This window comes from Manacus candei, unplaced genomic scaffold, assembly GCF_025592945.1.
Source record: "Manacus candei isolate 608988 ecotype Guabito, Panama unplaced genomic scaffold, ASM2559294v1 h1tg000046l, whole genome shotgun sequence".
NCBI classification, from domain to species: domain Eukaryota; kingdom Metazoa; phylum Chordata; class Aves; order Passeriformes; family Pipridae; genus Manacus; species Manacus candei.
Genome location: NW_026138094.1, coordinates 16,195,882 through 16,216,143, shown reverse-complemented (window position 1 = coordinate 16,216,143; position 20,262 = coordinate 16,195,882). Strand labels below are relative to the sequence as shown.

The following is a 20,262-nucleotide window of genomic DNA, read 5'->3' as shown; positions in this document are numbered from 1 at the left end:
CGTCCAACCTGGTCCAACCTTGGATTCTTCCAGGGATCCAGGGGCAGCCACAGCTTCTCTGGGCAACCTGTGCCAGGGCCTGCCCACCCTCCTAGGGAAGGATTCCTTCCCAATCTCCCATCTCACTCTGCCCTCTGGCAGTGGAAAGCCATTTATTCAAACACAGAAAGCTCAAAAAGCAAACACAGCCCCCACCTGAGAGCAGCAGCAGACCAAGGATCCCATGGACCTGTCATCCCTCCAAACTGGGAGACACCAGCACAGGCACTGCTGGTGATCCCTCCCTCTGTCCCATGCCTGTGCTGGGGACACAGAGGGGTTCCCAACCCCAATGCCCCTATCATCCCATAGCCCCCTCGGGATGGGTTATGTGGTGCCACTTCTGTGAACCCACGGGAGGTTTTCCACCCTTCCCCCAAAACTGTTACTCTTTCACACTTTGGATCAAGGCAGGGGAGAGTTCAGGAAACAGGGAGTAGTTTCAGTACCCACGAGCTGTGTTGTCATTAACACCTCCAGCTCCGAGCTCCTCACAACCACACAGTTATGTACTAGAAGGCAGAGAATTGCTGTCTTTGGGAATTTGGACACAAACAAGCAAACACAGCCCCGGAGAGTTCCCAAACCACTGGAATCCATGGGAAATTTACAGTCAGCTCATCCACGGCCACATCAGACCTACGTGCTGGGATCCTGACCCTGCTGCCGCCGGGAGTTTTGCCGTCGCTTTCAGCAGAAAGGGGGACTTAGCTCCTCCTGTTTCCTCGTGGATTAAGGATCGTTATGGGTCAGGGCTGTACTTACCAGGCCATCGCAGGTGCTGAGGGCAGCCAGCCCTCCCTCCGCCCGGCTCCGAACCTCCCCGATCATGTGGCAGGGGTTGGAGGTGTGCGGCTGGATCTTGGCGCCGGCGATGCCCCCGAACCGCCTCTCGCTGACAAAGCCCGGGGCCAGGAGGTTCCTGTTGAGGCTCAGGTTGAATTTCAGGGCTTGTCCTTTGTAATGCAGCTCGTAGAAGGCAGGGAACTTGCTCCTGGAGGCAGGAGACCTCCGGTGAAGGGCTCGGTGGGTCAGGTCGTAGGACAAGAAGGATCCGCTCTCGTCAACCTTGATGGGATGAACGATGTCGCTGCCCGGGGGCGGCGGGGGCGGCTCTGGGGAGAGGGGGTGCAGGGGTTACCTGCAGGGCTCCTCACCTGTCCTCTCCCACCCCTTCCTTCCGCTGGGTGAACTCCCGCGGCAGGGACCCAAACACCATTTGGATCAGGTCACTGGTGTCCACTGGGACGGCACGGAGCAGCGAAGAGCAGGGACCCCGCCTGCCCCTCATGCCCCCGGCGGGTCAGGGCTGGGGTTTGCCGTGGGACAGGGTTAAGGTCAGGGTCAGGGATCGGGTGGGGAGGGACGGGGGGATCGGGCAGCTCCGGAGATTCGCTCTGCCGGGGCTGGTCCCGGTTTCCATGCACACACTCCCGCTGCTAAACTCCAGCTGCCAGTAAAAAAACCCACCAACCAAACAACGAAAAAACCCGCAAAAAATCAAATCCCAGCTTGGAAACGGTGTTCGCACGCCGTCTCCGGGGGCAAAGCAACCCCAGGGCACTGAGCGCCCCGGAGCCTCCCCGGCTGGGGCGCAGCGCAGGAGAACCGGGAGAAGCCGGGGGGCACCGGGGAGTGCCGGGGGGAGCCGGGGGGCACCGGGGAGTGCCGGAGGGAGCCGGGTCCGACCCTGCCCAGCCGGCCGGGGAAGGGCTGCAGCGGCGGGGGGCACCGCGGTGCCCGGCTACGGCCCCGCGGAGCGCCCCGCGCATCCCCGCGGACATCCCCACGGCGCACGGACATCCCGCGGGGATCCGCGCAGACATCCCCGCGTCCCGCGGACATCCCGCATCCATCCCCGCGCATCCCCGCGGACACCCCGCGCGCCCCTCCCGCGGTCCCCGCGCGGACCTGTCCCCGCGGTCCCTGCGGCCGTGCCCGCGGCCAGCGCCAGGCCGGGCAGGAGGGGCAGGAGGGGCAGGAGGGGCAGCAGGGGCAGCAGGGGCAGGAGCCCGGCCGGGGCCGCCATGGCTGCGGCGCTGGGGGAGCCCGCCGGCAGGGGCGGCGGGGGCGGGGCTATGAGCATCGGGGGCGGGGCTATGGGTACAGGGCGGGGCTATGAGCATCGGGGGCGGGGCTATGAGCATCGGGGCGGGGCTACGCGCATCGGGGCGGGGCTACGCGCATCGGGGGGGCGGGGCTCCGGGCGGGCAGCGCGCTCTGCTGGCGCTCGGGCGCCCCCTGGCGGCGCTCCCGTTGCGCTCCGTGCTCCGCCGCGGGGATTGCGGTGGAAAGGGAAACATTTCGGCGAATTTTCGTTGAAAATGGGAAAGAGTGCTTGGCTGACGCTGCCCTGTCCCCCCCCCAGCCGGTGCTACCCCTCGCTGCCCCTCTTTATTTCCTCTCAGGTTAAAACGAACAGGGAGCGCAAACCTGCGGTAACTTGGCGCCATTAAACACCCCTCCTGGTGCCGCTCGTGGCCCCCACACCCTGCAGCTTTTCCCGGAGGGCCACGTCTCCCTCTTCTCCGCCCCTGCCGGCCTTGAGAGGGAGGTGTATATTTAATTAAACGATGACGTGATATGCAAACGAAGGGGGCCCGCGCGCGCCCCCTGGCGGCCGCAGCCCTGGGCGCGCGGAGCTATGCCGAGTGGCGAGGGCGGCGCACGAGCAGCACAGCGCCCGGCTAGCTCAGTCGGTAGAGCATGGGACTCTTAATCCCAGGGTCGTGGGTTCGAGCCCCACGTTGGGCGTATAAAATTTTCCTCTTCCTTCCTTTTTTTTTCATTATTTTTCCCCTTTTCTCGCTGCTCGCGGCCCCCGCGGCCGCCACTGCACACCGGGCGCTGTGCTGTGCCCCCGCACGGCGTGCGCCGGGGGCGGGGATGGCCCGGACTCCATGTCCCGCCATGCCCGGGGCGCGGCTGCGCGGCGGGGCCGGGCCGGGATGCGGCGCGGGCGCTGAGGCCCCGCGGGGAGCGGGCGGAGCAGGGACCGGCCCTTATAAATGGCGCCCAAGCAGGATCCCAAGCCCAAATTCCAGGAGGGTGAGTGCGAGGGGAGCGGGTGGGGTGCCCTGCGAGGGGCCCGGGGCGGTGGCGGCCGCCCGTCGCTGCCCGCTGCGGCGATTTGCACCCAGTGCTCGTGCCTTGAGGGTGATCTCGCTCTAATCCCTCGCTGCTCAGCCCTGAGGATTTGGGAATTCGTGGGAAAGCCGAATTCCCGCAGTCTTTGTCTCTTCCCGTGCCTGCTCTTTCCTCCCAGTGACGCGCGGGCCCTTCCCACCCCCTGTTATCCTGAAGGCCCTTCGGTTCCTCGCCCCTTGAAGGGCCTGGACCTCCCTGGGCGTTAAAACTGTTGCGATCCCCGGGGCTGTCACGGATCGCTTCCTCGCGCCTGGAAGGTTTGTTTTCCCCGAGAGGGATCTCGGCGCAGGGGGATCCGTGCAGGCAGCGCCGGGGTCGCGGCTGTGCCGGAATCCATGTTCGCCACGAAGCACCGGGGCTTGAGGGGAACGAGGGTCAATCGGGCTCCTTGCCAGGCTTTTTCCGCATATATTTCGATTTTTAGCTTACGATTGTGGTTGGTAGTGATATAAATAAGAGAAATAATATAGGAAGGTGGCTGCCCCATCCCTGGAAGTGTCCAGGGCCAGGTTGGACAGGGCTTGGAGCAGCCTGGGACAGTGGGAGGTGTCCCTGGCCAGGGCAGGGCTGCGATGGGATGGGGTGGCCTTTGGGATCAGGGACAGGTGTGGCTGTGTCCCTGGGATGGGATGGCCTTTGGGATCAGGGACAGGTGTGGCTGTGTCGCTGGGATGGGGTGGCCTTTGGGATCAGGGATAGGTGTGGCTGTGTCGCTGGGATGAGGTGGCCTTTGGGATCAGGGAGAGGTGTGGCTGTGTCGCTGCAGTGTGGGGGATTCACGGGAGAGGCTGCAGTGAGGGAGCCAGAGCCTGCCAGGTTCTCACAGAAACAAAGAACGCCAAACGGCTGTGTGATTTTTAAAAATAAGTATTTGGCAGGAGCTGCGGACATCTCACCTAGAAAACACTGAACAACAATGGAAATAGAGAGGTGTTTCCACCAGCACTTGTAAGCACGGTGACACAGGAGGGGAATAATGTCACCTCTGATTGTCAGCCTTAATTATACTGACATTTGCTTTCTTTAAATAAAAGTACTGACCGTGTCATGTATCAAAATGGGCACTTCTGTGAGAAGCTTTCTAAATCTTTTGCTTTCTTGACACACAGAAGCATTTTCTAGTTCTGCAGCTCATCTCCCACATTGCAGCTCATCTCCCCAAAAAATGTGAGGCACTGCAGCTTCCAGAAGGAAACATCTGGGCTCAGGTATCCTGTGAAGTACATTGAAATTCCCACAGTGTAACCACACAGTAAGGCCTTGCCATTGAGGAGAAAAAAAACAGGGTGAAGAACAGTCTCATCCTATATAAAACCCTCCAAGTGAACAGTTTTTGTTGCTCTTCCACAGACCCAGCACTGTTCCATCCCACACATCAGATGGGGAAGTGTGGGGGGTGTCTCTTCCTGACTGCACTGGGAATACCAGGTGCTGTTCTTCCTGCAGGGGAAGGTGCACAGGTGACAGTGGCTTTCATGTGTCAGAAGCTTGAGGTGCAGAGGTGGGATCTCTCAGGAGAGTTAATGTCCTGGTGGGGACCAAAGTGTAGTGTCAGAGGGCTGAAGGATCCCTCAGAGCCTGGCAGTTTTCCCTGTGTGCTGTGTGAGCACTTGGACTGCAGTGTGCTGTATGGAGCCAGTGTGTTTTGGGGTGTGCAGCCAGAACTGGAGGCTTTGAGGGAGTCGTGTGTGCCAGCCTTGCAGTGGGGTGTGGGAGTGCCTGGTGTGGGGGCAGGGATGTGAGTTTTGGTGGCAGTTCCCTGCCAGAGTCCCAGCTGTTGTGCCCACTGTGGGCTGGCCTGGCTGACACGTGGTGTGGAGATGGCACTGGGGTGTTCTAAGATGTTTATCTGGACCTTTCTTCCAGGTGAGCGAGTGCTTTGTTTCCATGGACCTCTCCTTTATGAAGCAAAGGTAAGTGTGGCAGCTTGTTGCTGCAGGTGGTTCTCACTGCCCCCCAGGAAAATAAGGAATTGCTTTAATTTCCCTGCTGTGCCTCACTAGGTGGGATCAAGGGCTGAAATGAAAATTAATGAAAACCTGATGATGTGTGAAATTTTAAATCCTGGAGCTTTATAATATTGAAAAAAATCAGGAAGCCCAGTGGTGCTGCAATTATTCTGGTAAACTCTCAAAGGCTGGGTGGTTTCACATGTTGGAATATCCGACAGAGCCGTGTTCCCAGAACACTGGGAAGCATTTGCACCTGCAGGACTTGGAGCTGCTGGGTTACACTCCTAAAGGAAGTGGCACTCCCAGTTCTGGCTTTTTAACCACATGAACCTGCATTGCAGATCTGTGATATGGAGGGTAACCTGCTGCCTCAGGTTTGCTGGAGGTGCAGCTCTGGATTTGCCTGCTGAAATGGAAAAAGGGCTGCTGTAGCTCTCTGGGTTAGAGGACTTGCAGAAATTCCTGGGGCACCTCAAACAGGGATTTAAATCCATTAGGATTTAGTGTCAGTGAATGTTAACTGATGGGGCAGCTTCAGAGGGCTGGTGGCAGGGAAGCACTTGGTCTTCTCCATGCTGTGTCCCTCTCCTTTATCCAGAGTGGGATTTAAGCAGGGTCTGGCTCTGCCAGCCTGGTGCTGGAAGGGATTTCCCAGCGGGCAAGAAGCTTTTGGCTGGCTGTTGGTATAAGAGTAGATCCTTCCAAGTTCCTGTCCTGGCAGAATAAACTTGAATTTTAATTGTAAAATGTTTTCTTTATTTACTTAGAAGCATTTAATATTAAAAGGTGCTTTGTAAGTAGTAATTAATAATAACCTTTGCTTTCTTCCCGTTCCTTTGATCTGTTTTTCTTCAGTGACTCTCAATTCATGGGTTGCTTTGTTCCTGACCACATCTGGGGTGTCCCACAGCAGGATGGTCAGGGAGGCACTTGTGTGTGTTAGAGGAGTGTGAAGAGTTGTGGCAAAGGGGAACTGCTCGTACATCTCTACAGTGCAGAGTTAAATGAGAGTCACTTAAAGCACTTCTAACCTCCAGCAAAAAAAATATTTTGGTACAGAAATATACTTGAGTCATCTTTTGCTTTGTGCTCAGCCCTTTTGTTCTTCAAGACAAGTAGAGACGGGCACAGTCTGTGTCTGGCTGGGTTTGACTTCAGGCTGTCAGGATGAGCCCCTGGTGCAGGACTGGCTCCAGCAGGAGCAGCATGACCTTACTCCTGGGTGCAAGTCTAGTGAGCCTGAGTTTAAGTTCCATATGTGGCATTTTGGAGATGGTTACTGGAATATGATGTTCCTCTCAGTTGGCAGGTTTTTTTTAATTAAAAAGGGTACATCACACTGCGTTCTTGAGTTGTATAGCAGAACACTATATAACACTTAGGGGTGATTCAGCATGGCAATGAAACAGCAATTATAACTTCTGTGAGTAGTTCTTACTTCAATGGGGAAAAAATCCTTAAAAAGCAACTAAAAGCTGGAGCTACAGAGGGTCATTGTTCCTGTTTTACAGCACCCTTGTTCTGTCACTGCCAAGTGGCACCTGTGTCTCAGCATCTCCAGAACACCACTGTGACTCAGGGGGTGAAGTGCTGAACTTGGTGGATTTAATTTGTATAGCCAAGAAGTTCAGGGACTGACCTAGCTGGGGTTATGTACTTTCTGTTCTGGGCTGTTTTTCCAGGAAGAGGCCTGTCCCTGGCTGGGTTTTTAATGTGGCTGTGGTTGCTTGAGCTGTATCCCTAGGCCAGTCTTCTGATGGAAAGAACTGTGCTTTTTTACCTCCTGTTTAGATTCTTAACCCAAAACCAGCCCTTACTGCAGCTCTCTCTGAACACAAGGCTCTCTCTGTGGCTGGGGACATCCCTGTTATTTATTTTACCTTGGGATGTTCCTGTGTTCCAGCAGCTGACCTGTCTGTGAGGGGGGGCTGGATGGGAATGAGCTCCAGGGAATGGCTTTGGCTCACCTGGAGCAGGGAAGCAGCTGCTTGGCTACTCCTGGGGCATCCTCAGGGGTTCTGGTCCTGCTCCTGAAGGAAGGAATCCCTCTGGAGAGCTTTGCTTTGCCCTTCCCAGTCCCTCAGTAGGCAGTAGTGTGGGTTAGAGGGCAGTGTCTGCTGTGGGATAGCTGCCAGGATTCCAGGTGCTTGCATGGAAATCTCTTTGTTTAAACTGAAAGCTAAAAAACCAAAACTCATTCCAGTCTCCTTGTTCTCTTTGGGGCTGACTGACCTTTCCTCTCTCTTCCAGTGTGTAAAGGTTGCCATAAAGGACAAGCAAGTGAAATACTTTATCCACTACAGTGGTTGGAATAAAAAGTAAGTATTGCACAAAATGAAAGCACAGTTCCTTTGTCCTTTAGAGGAGGATGCTTTGTTTGAGCGTGAGCTGGGTGGACCAGCACTGCCAATGTCCCTGGTGTGGGGAGGTTCTCTGGGACCAACCTAAATGATTTTATACCTGAGCTGATGATTTATAGTGACACAAAGAAAACATTGCCAAACTAACCATCTCCTGCAGAGCCTGGGGTGTCAGGAGAGTGATGGGAATGCTCTGTAGCATTCTGTTTGTTCAGGGTGGAAAACACTTACTGTAATTCCTCCCTGGCAGAAATGTCTGTTATGCCTTGGTAGAAGAGGCAACTCCTGCTGAGGTGGAGCAAAACTGCACTCAAATACCCTGTGCTTGACTTTTATACCACGTTTGGCAGCAAGTTTTGGGGAAGCACAGCCTGCTGAGGGCTGGCTGGGTTAGCCCTTCCTGGGGCAGGTGTAGCCTGTGCTTCGGTTCCAGCCTCCCTTGATAAAGCAAACTTGGAGATCCTTTTCCCTCCTGCAGAAATAACAGGATTCTGGCTGAGGGGTTGCTGAAAATGAAAGGTGACTCTGTGAAATAAATGATGAGGCCATTAAAGGTGAAAACTTCAGGAGGCTGTTGTACTGGTGCCCTTTTTTCCCTGTTTTTGAATTATGTTCTGCCACTCAGTTCGAACTCAGGAAAAGTGGAGTTTTTCCTCAGTGATTAAAAGCTTCAGCTCCTCAGCCTTGGAAGTCTCAGGGAGCAGTTTCCTGTTTGCTTTGGTTTTGTTTCATCTCAGTGCTGAAGACTCTCAGTCACAGCTCTGCTGATCTCACTGATGTGACTCAAAGCAGAACTTGGTGTTTTCTGTGTAACTTTTAATTGCAGCTGCTCACCCTCCTGCCAGAGGACAGGACTGGCTCAGTGTGCACAGCTCCAGGAGCACAATCAGCTCCAGTGCTGTCTGTTAATGAGGCAGCAAACATTTGGTCCTTCCTCCCCTGGTTTATCCCGAGGGAGGGGCCAGAACTGGTGTCCCGATCCCGCTTTTCTTGCTTGTGCTGAGTTCCTTTGCCTTCAAGCTTCCAATTAACAGCATTAAAAGTGGCGTTGCTGCAAGAGCCAGGGAGCTCTGGGGCACTGTGAGCCCTTCACTTGGGCTTCTCTGGCTGTGGGCCTTTGCTAATTGCTTGGCTTCCTAAGCTTTTTGCCGGTGTCAGCAGTCAGGACACAAAAGGGTTTCTTGCCCATGCAGTGCAATGTGTCCCCTGGTTACACAGCACCTTGGGAACGTCTCCTGCAGCTCTGCAGGCAGGAGGGAGGGAGTTAAAGAGCTACCAAAGCACTGCCTAAAACTATAAGCTTTGGGTACAGCTGGAGTGGTTTTTCTGTAATTTTTGGATGCTGAGCTTGCCTTGTCTTCACACTCCAAAGCCCTGGTACTCCTGTAGCAGTGTTGGTTTGGCCACTCCACACTCCAGCACTGGCAGCTGTTGGAAAATGACACAGAACTCCGTAGAAAGAGCTTTAACTTTAGAATATCTTGGCCACTTTTAATGTGTTTTATTTGAAATAAACTGGTTGCTCAGATGACCCACTCTTTGTCAGAGTGGAATTGCTGCTCGTAATGGCAATTTCCCCAACACCTCTTCTCTTAAATCGTTCAGATTCTTCAAATATTCATTCCATCTTGGTTTCCTTCACAGACAGAAATCAGAGCTCTTCTCCTTACAGTAAGATCTTATTGCTGAATTTGTTAACCTATAAAATGTTGGAATAGATAAAGGAAACTTACTTCTTAATATATTATGGCTGCAGGTGTCCCGTAATTTAGTAAGCATGGAATATTATTTTTTTTTCCTGTGATGCTTCTTTTGAGTTAAAGTCAGTCCTCTCCCTCCTGAATTGCCCATCTTCAAGTTTGGGAAATTCTTTGGAAATGCCTGAGGGTTACACTTCCCTAGAAAAACCATTCCAGCTTCAGTCAGTGGGGAATGTGTTTGGTAACTTACACCTTGAGTTGTGCCAGTCCATGACTTGACACGAAAGCAGTTTAGTCCCAAATTCTGTGAAGTTTTGAATTGACTGTTGTGTGTAGAATGCAATTGTTCTTGAAGTTTTTGAGTGATCACCTGGTATTTTGGCTTTTTTGCAGCTGGGATGAATGGGTTCCAGAAAGCAGAGTGCTCAAATACGTGGATACCAACCTGCAGAAACAAAAAGAACTTCAAAAGGCCAATCAGTGAGTAATTTTGGTAGAAAATCCTTCTCAGTAAATATTTTTAAGAGTTAATGAGTTTTAAAAAAAATAAAGCAAGCTTCTTTTCCATTAAAGTCTCATTTATGAATTTCCTCTTTTTAAAGGGAACAATATGCAGAGGGGAAGATGAGAGGAGCTGCTCCAGGCAAGAAAACTTCTGGTCTGCAGCAGAAGAATGTTGAAGTGTAAGAAGGTTTTTATTTAAAAAAACACACAAAACAACCCCCAACCCCCCACCCCAAGCAGCTCTTAAACCTTTGCTTGTCTTTTTGCTCTTGATCTGTAGGATTTTTCTTAGAATGGGCCTGCAGGTTAAACTCCATTTCCTGTGACACAGCCCATGCAAAAGCTGTGTTACATGATGTCAAAAAGGCCTTTGTTGAAGTATTTTATTAAACTGCCTTTAGATGGTGAAGAGTTCAGGACTGAATGGGGGTACTGAGTAAACACATCCTACATTTTTTGCACTCTGTTCCTCTTGAGTGGGTGACCTGACACTCAAAAAGTGGTGATTCCTCATAAGTCTCGTGTATCTCAGTGAAATCAGTTTTCATATAGAATTTCCCACTTGTTCCAGGCTCTGCAAGCACTTGGGAATAAAATCCTTCCAATGCCTTCTCACTGCAGAATTATCAAAACTGCATTATAAGAGTCTGTTTGGCTGGTTTTGACAAAACTAAACCCATACTCTATTAAAAATGGGTTTGCATCTTAAGAGACCAGAAGCAAGCTCAGACATTTATTGGAAAAAATCAATTTGAGGCTGTAACTGTCAGACTTTTCACTCCATCCTTTTGGTTTTCAGAAGAGGTGGTGTGGTAGATTCTCACACAGACAGTGCAGCTCTGCTGCTTTGCTCAGTTGTCACCAAACTCCTCTGTTTGGGACAGTGTTTTGCTTAATTATGAAGATGGTCATTGCTAATGGGATGTTTTGAATTCCTGACTCCCTTTATGATTCTGGTGTTCATGAGGAAGCTGCTGAAATGGCATCAGTTCTTCAGAAGTGGATTTGGCAGCAGCCTGAGATTTCATGTGTCATCTGTGGCAGCTTTGTTATGAACTGTGAATCACTGGTTTGAGAAGGCAGCAGTACTGGGGTCAGGTAGTTGGTGTTTGCTCTGCATCCTGAAGCAGTTTCACTTTGGGATTAGCAAAGCCCAGCCCAGGCTGTAATTGGCTCCTGGTCTCTGGGATGGGGAGCCAGTGGATCTGGCAGATCCCCAGTGCTGGGGGTGCTCCCCTGTGCTCTGCTGGGGGCTCCCAGGGGCTCCAGCACCAGCTCAGGTTGTGCTCTGTCAGCTCAGCACCAACCTCTGACAGGGACCAGGCACTGCTTGTCTTCTCCTGGGGGTGACAAAAGCCCACCCCACCTCTCTGTGTAGATAGTTGATAATGATTGTCATTAAAGTCTAATTAAACCAGGTCTAAATTATGACCATTGCTAATTTGGCTGCTTAGGGGGCTGTCACACCAGAGCCATCTCACATGTGAGTCAGTGGGAGGAGGGTTAATCCCAGGTGTAAGTCTGGCAGAGGCAGGGATGCCTCAGTTGTAAGTGTGTAGTTTGCACTACAGAGAGCATGGCAAGAGTAACTGCAGAGTAGGTTCCAGCTTGAGTCACCCAGGCAGCTCAGGCTGGGAGCAGGGGGGAGTTGTTTCTGCCTGAGTAAACACTAAGTGTTAACCTGGGCTTAAGGTCAGACGTGGGCTAATCCTCTCACCCACACCTGATGTTGTGTCCAAGGGAGACCCAACAGCAAAAATGACTTTGGTTTAAGCCCCTGTGAAACTGTAAAGCTTTACAGATATTACCAGGTCTGACTTCATTCCTGGTTGAAACAAGTTTTGGAAAGCACCTGGCTTGGCTTTCTGCTGCCACCACTATCCTAAGCTCTTGTGGCTGTCTCCAGCAGAGCAAGGCAGACATAAGGTAGTTCTCTGAAACTTCTGTTTCATTGATTGGAAAAGCTAATTCTTTGGTGATGGATTTTGAGTTGTGAAGGGGGAGAGGGAAGCTGTTGTTGGAGCAGCAGCCTGGCCTGGGGAGGTGGGTTAGAACAGGTCCCATGTTGTTACACTGAGCTTGCTGCTCATCTCTGGCCAAAACCACATCCAGTGCTTCCCTCAGTGCTGCTTCCAACAAAGCCTCCCTATTTTTCTCCCCTTCTTGGAGGCTGAGGGAGAGGAAATGCTTAGACCCAGTTGAAGGCTGAACACCAGGTCTGACACTGTGTCCTCACCTGCAGGTTTTTCCGCCGGGATGGAGCCCACACTGTTTGCTGTCTGGAGACCCCTGCCATCTCCACACGGTGAGTCAGGGCTGTGCTGTCACACCAGGGGTCCTGTCCTGCAACCCAAAACTCTTTGCTTCCCTACTCTTCTTGTACAGACTCTCTGAGTCCTCAGCTGGGTCACGTAGGTTTGGCAGCAGTGGATTGGTTTGGTGGTGGGTTTATTTAAAACCAGCATTAGCTGTTTTTTCGGCTAATACAAGTCTTGTTGTTGACCTGAACGTGCCAAGGTGTGTTGTCTGCCTGGCTTGGGGCATCCCCTGCTCCCTTGGGCACAGCTGGTGGCTCTCCGAGGCACTCCAGGCCCTCCAAATGCCAAACACCATCCAAACCCTGCCAGTTGTGCAGGGCTGGGGCAGCTCTGGGACTGGCTCAGGCTGGAGGTTCCTTCCCCTCCTCCTCTCTGGCCACCAGTAACGTGTGCCCAGAGGGAACCAGTGAGTCAGGGCCAGAGATGCTCTCCCCAAACACCTCTGTGCTTCCAGCCCTCTGTGACTGAGGGGCCTCAGAGCTGGAGGCTGTGTCCATGTGATGGTTTAATGTCCCTGTGTGGGACTGTCTTATATTTATCCAGTAACTTCTGAACCCTTTGGACTTCTGGCCTCCCCATCATCTTGTGGCAGCCTGTTCTCTTTTTGAAGAGGTGAGGAAGGAGGAGGATGACTCCTGTCATTTTAATGTCTGCTGCTTTGGGGCTTTTTGGTGTTTTTCATCTGTCTTGGGGAAAGATTGCTCAGTTCTTCAGGCTTCACCTTTCACTGTTGTGACACACCCCCCCACATTCCTCCTCTAAGTTTGAACTGTGAGATCTTCAGCACTTCCCACCTCTGTTCAGGCTTTTAATTAAAATTCTTTCCACAGAAGCTTCTTTGAGGCTTCCATGGTGCTTTCCAGTTTTGTTGTCCAGTTCAGTGAAAAGTGGCAGTGAAGGGAGAAAGAGGGGAATGCACAGCTGGGCTGTGGAAAGAGAAGGCAGTGCAAGTTTGGGGCTTCTGTTCCCATGTGGCTGTGAAGTGGCACAAAAGGATGTGTTTAACCCATCCTAAGTAGGTTCAATCTCTTGTGTCCCTTCAGGACTTGCATTCCACTTGTCCTTGCAGGAAAGGATTATCTGCAGCATGAGGCACCTGCATGGTGCTGTTCAGCTTTATATTTGATAAGGACTTTACATTATTTATATTATATTGCCCCTCTGTTCCAGTGGTTAAAACTCTGCTTCAATTCTAATGCTTAACATAATTTTTATCTTGTGATTTCAATTCTGGGAAGAACTCCCTGTTCCTCCCTGTTTACTTTAGGTTTGGAAGAAAAGCCTTTCTCTTCAATACACCAGTCCACTATCAGTGACTTCACTTGGCCATTGCTCCTTCTTTCTGGAGAGATGAGCTTTATTCTGGCCTCAGTTTCAGCCTAATGCTTGTTTGACTTGAAGTTTAAAAAAAAACAAAAAACAAACAACCCTTACTCTTCTTATCTTCAGCCCTTCCTGGGGACTCTGCCTTTTTCCTGGCCCAGATAAACCCAGCTCAGAGCCTGAAAACGAGTCACTTGAGGTGGTGGTGAATTTGCAAGGAAATAATCTCTTACTGGTAATGAGTTCTGTCCACACAAACTGCTTTTGGAGCAGTTGAACTGGCCTGCTGTTAGCAGGGAGAAAACTGAGACGTGACTGGTCGTACTCCAGTTAAAACTTTATGAAAATGGGTAGCAAACAAACAAAGTGCTACTGAAACTTCCCTCTGCTGCTGTAGTGGTAAAACTGGAGGGGTTTTTAATATTTTACTGGAAATTGATTCAGTTGACTGAGATTTCTCTGGTAATTCCTTGTCCCACGTTCTGTTTGAAATACAGAATTAGAACACCTACAGATCTAGTGTAGTTCTCCAGGAGCACTTGGGAAGGACAAAACATCCAAAGAAAAGGTGAATTCTAACCTGTTACATGAAAAATCTTGTAGTATTATAACTGTGAAGTCATAGCTGATATTTCTTTCCTGTGTTTTTATCTAAACACTCCCCAGGCCCCTGAGTATCTGCTCCTTGCACTGAACTTAGTGGACAATTGTTCTGGCTTTCTGCTTTGGCTTCCTGAAGTACTACTCTCTTCATATTTGCAATAATTTGTGTTCTCTTTGCAGGAAAACAAAAAAGAACAAGCAGAAAAGTAAGTATGTATTTTGTATATAAGTGGATCCCCTTAGTGAAGGATTCTTAGCTGGAAAGACCTTAAATCTGTAATTACTGTTCCCTTGTGCTGTCCCTCCTGCACTCCTCAGTCCCTCCTGCCCAGGAGGGGTGCACACTCTTCTGCTTTGCACAAGATCTACTTGTTTCAGTCTGTCAGGATTTTGACCTCTTGCAGATTAAAAGCCAAGTGAGATCTCCCTGGATCTGTGGAAATAACTTCCTAAGTCTGACTTACGTTTTCTTACTGAGCTGGAGGTGGGACACAGCTGCAAAGCTGAGCTACTGGGCCCAAAAATTGTGCTAGAGAATATTACAGACAGTGACACATGGGTTTGGTTTTAGTGCAGAAACCTCCACCTTCAGGCATGTGTTGGTGCAGTTTAAAGTGCCCCAAACGTGGGACTGCCAGCACACAAGTAACATGTCACACAGAAACCAACCAAACCAAAAGGGGATCTGAGAGAAATCCGAGTCTTAAATGTTCCCTGGTGTTTCTCACTGATGAAGTCTGTGTTCTGCACAGCTCCAGGCATTGGAGAGGGGAGCAGCACCAGTGAGACTCCCCAGCCCCCGAGGAAGAAAAGGGCTCGAGTAGATCCCACGGTGGAAAGTGTGAGTGTTGCCATCCCCTCCCAGGATCTGGGTGGAAAACAGGAAGGGGGCTGTGCTCACCATTAGCACCTGGGAGTGATGAGTGTGGCTTTGCTTTTCTCAGGAAGAAACATTTATGAACAGAGTTGAAGTGAAGGTGAAGATCCCAGAAGAGCTGAAGCCATGGCTGGTAGATGACTGGGACTTGATCACCAGGCAGAAGCAGGTGACTGGGCAAGAGAACAGTTTGGGCCATCCCAGAGGTGTGAAACTCATGGTCCAGTCTGGGGGGCATGTGTGTGCCTTGCTGTGTACCTGTGACTCTTGGCATGACTTTATTTAACTCTAATTCAGGAGTTCATCATCAGGTTGCTGTTGAGCAGCACAGGAGTTAAATGGAAACATGGATATAGCCCTGGAATCCTGGGATGGTTTGGGTGGGAAGGGACATGGAAACCAGTCTCATTCCACTCCCTGCCATGGGCAGGGACACCTTCCATGGCCCAGGGTGCTCAGGTTGGTTGGGGGTTTGTATGTCCATTAAAACAGTTGGGGTGTTCCTTTAATAACACATAACACTTAACCTGCTGTTTTCAGTCTAGAAAATGCCCTTGTGTGCATTGATTTCAATTCAGCTTCCAGGTATAAATGTCTGCAGAAATTAGGCAACTTGTATTTGTTCTGTTTTACTTCTTTGCAGCTCTTCTACCTTCCTGCCAAGAAGAATGTTGACTCCATTTTAGAGGATTATGCAAACTACAAAAAATCCCGAGGAAATACTGATAACAAGTGAGTTGTGGCCATTTCCAGCCTTAAACACTTCTTTTGCTGTTGTTGTTGGACTTGGAAAAATCAAGTAAACTTGTGAACCAAGGCCCAGCCCAGTGTCCAGCATCCTGTTCCAAGACCAAGGTGATGGAGGAGTTTAGAAATCTTGAGGGGGTAATTCCAGTCTGCAGTTCTGCTTTCTGGGTATTATTTCTGCTTCTCCCCCTTTCCCAAGCCTTCTCCCGAGGGAAGATGATACAAAGAGCCCAGAAGAGCTGCCTGGTAGGTGAGCTCAGAGCTGCTGGGCTCCCTCCCAGGCACAGGGACAGGGAGGTGCATGAGGACTGGTAAAACATTCAGATGAGCAGAGCTAATTACTCATTTGTAATTACCCCAGCAGTCAGCCCTGACCAAAACAAGGTGTGTTTATTCTGAAGGAAGCTTTCCTGTTTGAAAGGGAGAGAGAACAGAAAGGGGAAGTTATTTTCTGCCATTCAGGAGGAGGCAGATTGTTGACTTGTCAGGGTGTTTTAACCTCCTTTGTAATTGTCCTGATGTCTGCTCTGAATGTGTTGGCAGGGTGGAGTGAGGGCTGGGCTGCTCAGTGTCACCAGTTCCTGTCCAGGCAGGGTGAACTTGGAGGCCTGCAGGAATATGGCAGGAGAGGTCTGGGAAGAAGGGATCAGGTGCCTGAAATACTGGGGGCTGTCCCTCTCTTTAAGCAGGAGTTCAGTCCAGTTACTTCAATATTGTACTTTTAAAGTGTTGTGAGTTGGGATGAACTTTGAAAAGAGAAGAGCTGGTGAGTGTCCCTAAAATCCTGCCTGTTCCTTTGGAAGGGCTGCTCCAAGAGTTCATCTCTCTGAGTGGGTGACTAAAAACAAGGCTGCTCTTGGTTTGCCTGAATCCTGAGTTCAGAACAGCCCATTTTCAAGGGAGGTCTGGAAATGCACCACTCCCCGTGGCTGTACATTGTAAGGTCTCCAGACAAATTTCCTTGGAAGATCTGAAGGCCTGCCCAAGATCCTCAGGATTTTGCTGGTCTCACCAAGCCAGGGCTCCCCCTGTGTCCATCCCATCCTTGGAGCTAGGCTGGCAGTGTGCTCTGTCCCCAGGGAATACGCTGTCAACGAGGTGGTGGCTGGGATTAAGGAGTATTTCAACGTCATGCTGGGAACTCAGCTGCTCTACAAGTTCGAGAGGCCCCAGTACGCCGAAATCCTGGCGGATCACCCGGATGCTCCCATGTCTCAGGTCTATGGTGCCCCACACCTCCTGAGGCTGTTTGGTGAGTACCACCTCGGGAGGGTGAGGAAGAGCAGTTGGAAGGATTCAGATCCTTCTTTTCCCCTCTTGAGTCCGTGGCAGGCAGCTCTGGATCGTGGGTTCACTCTTTCCTCGCTCCACGTATCCAAAATGCTCAGAGCCATTGGGGGCTTTGGGGTGGAAATGGGCTTTTAACAGTCCCGTTGAGCTTGTGCATATTGGAGTAGGTTGCTGGGCTGCTTTTCTGTGCTACTGTGAAGGTGTGGGCTGTGCTGCAGGCCTTGTGAAGGTGTTCTGTGAGTAACCAGTGCTCCTTCCTTCGGAGCAGTGCGGATCGGAGCCATGCTCGCCTACACGCCCCTGGACGAGAAGAGTCTGGCCTTGCTGTTAAACTATTTGCATGACTTCTTAAAGTAAGTACTGGGAAGGTCTTGCAGCAAGAAAAGCAAAGTTCAGGAAGCACAGGCTGTTGTGTTGCTGCCTGTTTTCAGTGAATGGTTGTATGATTTGGGGCCTGTGTGGGGGATCTTCGCAGTGAAGTGTTGGATCCCAGTGAAGCTCTGACTGCTGTACAGGAGCACAGTAAGACTGGTTTTAAATCTCTCCTGTTACACTGAGATTATTGCTAGTGCCAGCACAAGGGGGAATGGCTTCCCACTGCCAGAGGGCAGGGTTAGATGGGATATTGGGAAGGAATTCCTGGCTGTGAGGGTGCTGAGGCCCTGGCATAGGTTGCCCAGAGAAGCTGTGGCTGCCCCTGGATCCCTGGAAGTGCCCAAGGCCAGGTTGGATGGGGCTTGGAGCCACCTGGGCTAGTGGGAGGTGTCCCTGCCCATAGCAGGGGTGGGATGGGATGAGCTTTAAAGTCCCTTCCAATGCAAACCATTCCAGGATTCTGTTAATCTGCACTTCTAAACTGCCCAAATCTGCTACTTGTTTCAAAATAAATGCTTCAACTTTTATTTCTAGTTGCTATAAAAAGCAGATGATGATAATTCCAGCAAGCTGTTGAATTACACAACAGTTACTCAACAGCAATTGAGCAAATATTTAAAAACTGATGAACTTTATGGATGTTTTTTCTGGGACAGACAGTCACTGGAGCTTTAGTGTGCTTGTGCTGCAGCCCTGTGGCTGTGGGATATCTGGGAGGAAAACACCATCCTGAATGATAATAAAAGGCTTTAATGTGAAATGAGATGAGCTTTAAGGTCCCTTCCAACCCAAACCATTCCAGGATTATGTGATTGGATAAGCAATTGGAAGTTGAAAGAAAACCTTCAGTAAATCCAGGATGGCTCTGCAGCAGGGCTTGGAATGGATCAACCTGAAAGCCAGGGAAAAGCTGCCTTGGAATAGCCTGAGAGCCTGGAGTAGATCCTGGTCTTTTGGGTCAGTCTGAGGTGAATGCAGGTCTGAAGAGCTTTGGCTGTAAAGGCAGAAATGTGAAGCCAGTGACCAGAAATCCCTGCATCCATTTGATGAGATTTGAGGGGCACATAACGTTTATCTTTGGCCATCCCTTGTTTTGCCATCATTCATTCAGCCCCTGAGGTTCCCTGTTTGTGCAGACAGAACTCCCTGGGGTCCTGTTCCCTCTCCCTTGGAGTAGGTCAGTAGTGGATGTACTGCAGCTGCCTGGACCTCAAATGTCAGCTGTTTCATCTTATTAATCTTGACCTCACCTGGAGCCAGAGCCGTTTGACAGCTTGCTTGGAATTGATTTTGGTTTTTAATTGATTTTTTGGCCTGAGCTGTCAAATGTGGAGTTAACCTGACACAGCTGGTGTGAGATTTGTGCTGCTCAAATCCCATCGTGTGCTCTGGGCTAACACCTGAGGACTCACACGGTTCTGAATGGTGGAGAATTTGGGCAGGAAGGTAATTTAATCTATTTATTACTTCTGTAGGTATTTAGCAAAGAATTCCTCTGCATTGTTCAGTGCCAGTGACTATGAAGTGGCCCCTCCCGAGTACCACCGGAAAGCGGTGTAATCCCAGTCTGGATCCCTGCAACTGTCCACTTTGCATCCTGTCCTTCACCTCCCCACTGCACAGCTCTTGCACAGGCCCTGTAAACATAAGGTGAACAAAGTTGTGTGTGTGAAATGGAGCTGGCATGTAAAGTCCTGAAGATTTCCTGTCCCAGGAGGACGGCCGGAGCTCCCTGGAGCTCTGTGCTGCTCCTGGCTCGCTGTTTGTGTCGGTGGGATGTGAAGGAATGTGTTTGGTGTGTCTCTGTATGAACTCCGTGCTCGTAGGGCTGCTCTGAACGAGGCTTGGCCTCACTAACCTGCTTTATTCCATAGTCCGACAGACCCCCGGGGCTGTGTCACCTGTGCTGGTGCTATTGACTGTCTGACTCGACCCGTTGACTTGGTGGTGGTGCAAGTGCCATGTTTGGTCCGTAAATGTTCGCTTCTCTTGGGGTAGTTGAAGGACTGTGACTTTTTTTTATATTCTAACAGTAGGAAAACGTGTTCTCATCTCGTAGTGTTTGGAAATGTTGGTCTTTCATGGAGCTGTTTTACAGAGCTGCAAATAAACTTTTTTAATTTCAGACGTTGTTTCTGATGTTTGTGTTCGTGTCAAGTCCCTGCCCCGTGAGTGTCCTGGCCAGGACGAGCCAAGGGAACGAGGGGTTTGGGGACATGTATTAATGGTGTTGCAGGACTCGGCTCTGGCCTGAGTAGCTGCTATTTCCAGGCAAAACACCAGGTTTTAATCACAGATGTTACTGCAGGAAATCACAGTATCTGGGGATCCAAGGGCTGTTCTGGTGTGGGTGGGGTGGAATCGTGCCCTTCCTGTGGGGACTGAGAAATGGGAGGGTCCTGCACCCACATGTCCCCAGACATGGGCTGCACCTTGCCAGGAGCTGCCTGTGTGTGAAGATGGGCTGAGGGAAGGTGTGAGCAGATTCCCTGGACAGGAATCCAGCAGGGTCGTGTCCCACCCTGCCCCTGTGCCCTCCTGTACCGGAGCACAACGACCCACCCAGCGGGTCCTGAGCTGTGCAGGGCGGGGCCGGGCCAGGGATGGTCCGGCAGGATAACGAGCTGTTCAAAAGAGCAGCAGGATCTGCTGTTGCATGGAAAAAGAACAATATTGAGCAATGATGTGAGGGGAAGTCGCCATGGAAACTGAGGCAGGGCTGGGAGCTGCCGCAGCGCTTCCGAGGTGGGTTCCTGCCAGGAATCCTGCCCAGGGCAGGCAGAGTAGGGACAGGGGCTGGGAGGGAGCAGCCCTGGAGCCCTGGGAAGGTGGGTGCTCCTCTGGCTCCTGGGGCTGTTCCAGTCACTGTCTGCTCTTTCACAGATTCATTAGGTTAATTAGCTACTGCTCGTTATTTATCAGGGTGTTAACCAGAGCCAGGACCGTGTTCTGGGCTGAACAATGGATTTATCCTTTGCCAGCTGCCCCAAGAGGGAAAACAACCTTTCGCTGTCAGTGCTTGTGTTC

At 51.1% G+C, this 20,262-nt stretch overlaps 2 protein-coding genes and 1 non-coding gene across 3 annotated transcripts in view; 2 read left to right on the top strand and 1 right to left on the bottom strand.

The window, feature by feature from the left end:
- ADAMTS7 (ADAM metallopeptidase with thrombospondin type 1 motif 7) overlaps positions 1-2,082 on the bottom strand; it is a 35,939-nt gene extending 33,857 nt beyond the window's left edge. The window contains exons 1-2 of the mRNA XM_051796837.1: positions 1,951-2,082; positions 805-1,154 (exon numbers count right to left, since the gene is read on the bottom strand). Of these exons, the coding sequence (XP_051652797.1) occupies positions 805-1,154; positions 1,951-2,068 (468 nt within the window). The 5' untranslated portion in view covers positions 2,069-2,082. The remainder of the gene's footprint in view (positions 1-804; positions 1,155-1,950) is intronic.
- Positions 2,083-2,720: 638 nt separating this feature from the next.
- TRNAK-CUU (transfer RNA lysine (anticodon CUU)) lies at positions 2,721-2,793 on the top strand. The gene has a single exon. It is a non-coding gene; the product is annotated as a tRNA-Lys (tRNA).
- A 159-nt stretch (positions 2,794-2,952) lies between these two features.
- Positions 2,953-19,360, top strand: MORF4L1 (mortality factor 4 like 1). The gene is made up of 13 exons (XM_051796914.1): positions 2,953-3,087; positions 5,053-5,099; positions 7,389-7,456; positions 9,592-9,678; positions 9,801-9,881; positions 11,945-12,007; positions 14,127-14,152; positions 14,699-14,787; positions 14,891-14,992; positions 15,467-15,555; positions 16,650-16,822; positions 17,129-17,213; positions 18,711-19,360. The coding sequence occupies exons 1-13, from the start codon at positions 3,048-3,050 to the stop codon at positions 18,793-18,795; spliced, it is 1,035 nt and encodes a 344-aa protein (XP_051652874.1). The 5' UTR covers positions 2,953-3,047; the 3' UTR covers positions 18,796-19,360.
- The last annotated feature ends 902 nt before the right edge of the window (positions 19,361-20,262 follow it).

What these genes read in the sequence shown, in the direction of transcription:
- MORF4L1 (XM_051796914.1), top strand. Translation starts at nt 3,048, where the DNA reads ATGGCGCCCAAGCAGGATCCCAAGCCCAAATTCCAGGAGG. An exon ending in CTCTCCTTTATGAAGCAAAG is followed by an intron (nt 5,100 to 7,388) that starts GTAAGTGTGGCA and finishes TCTCTCTTCCAG; the next exon opens with TGTGTAAAGGTTGCCATAAA. An exon ending in TGATCACCAGGCAGAAGCAG is followed by an intron (nt 14,993 to 15,466) that starts GTGACTGGGCAA and finishes ACTTCTTTGCAG; the next exon opens with CTCTTCTACCTTCCTGCCAA.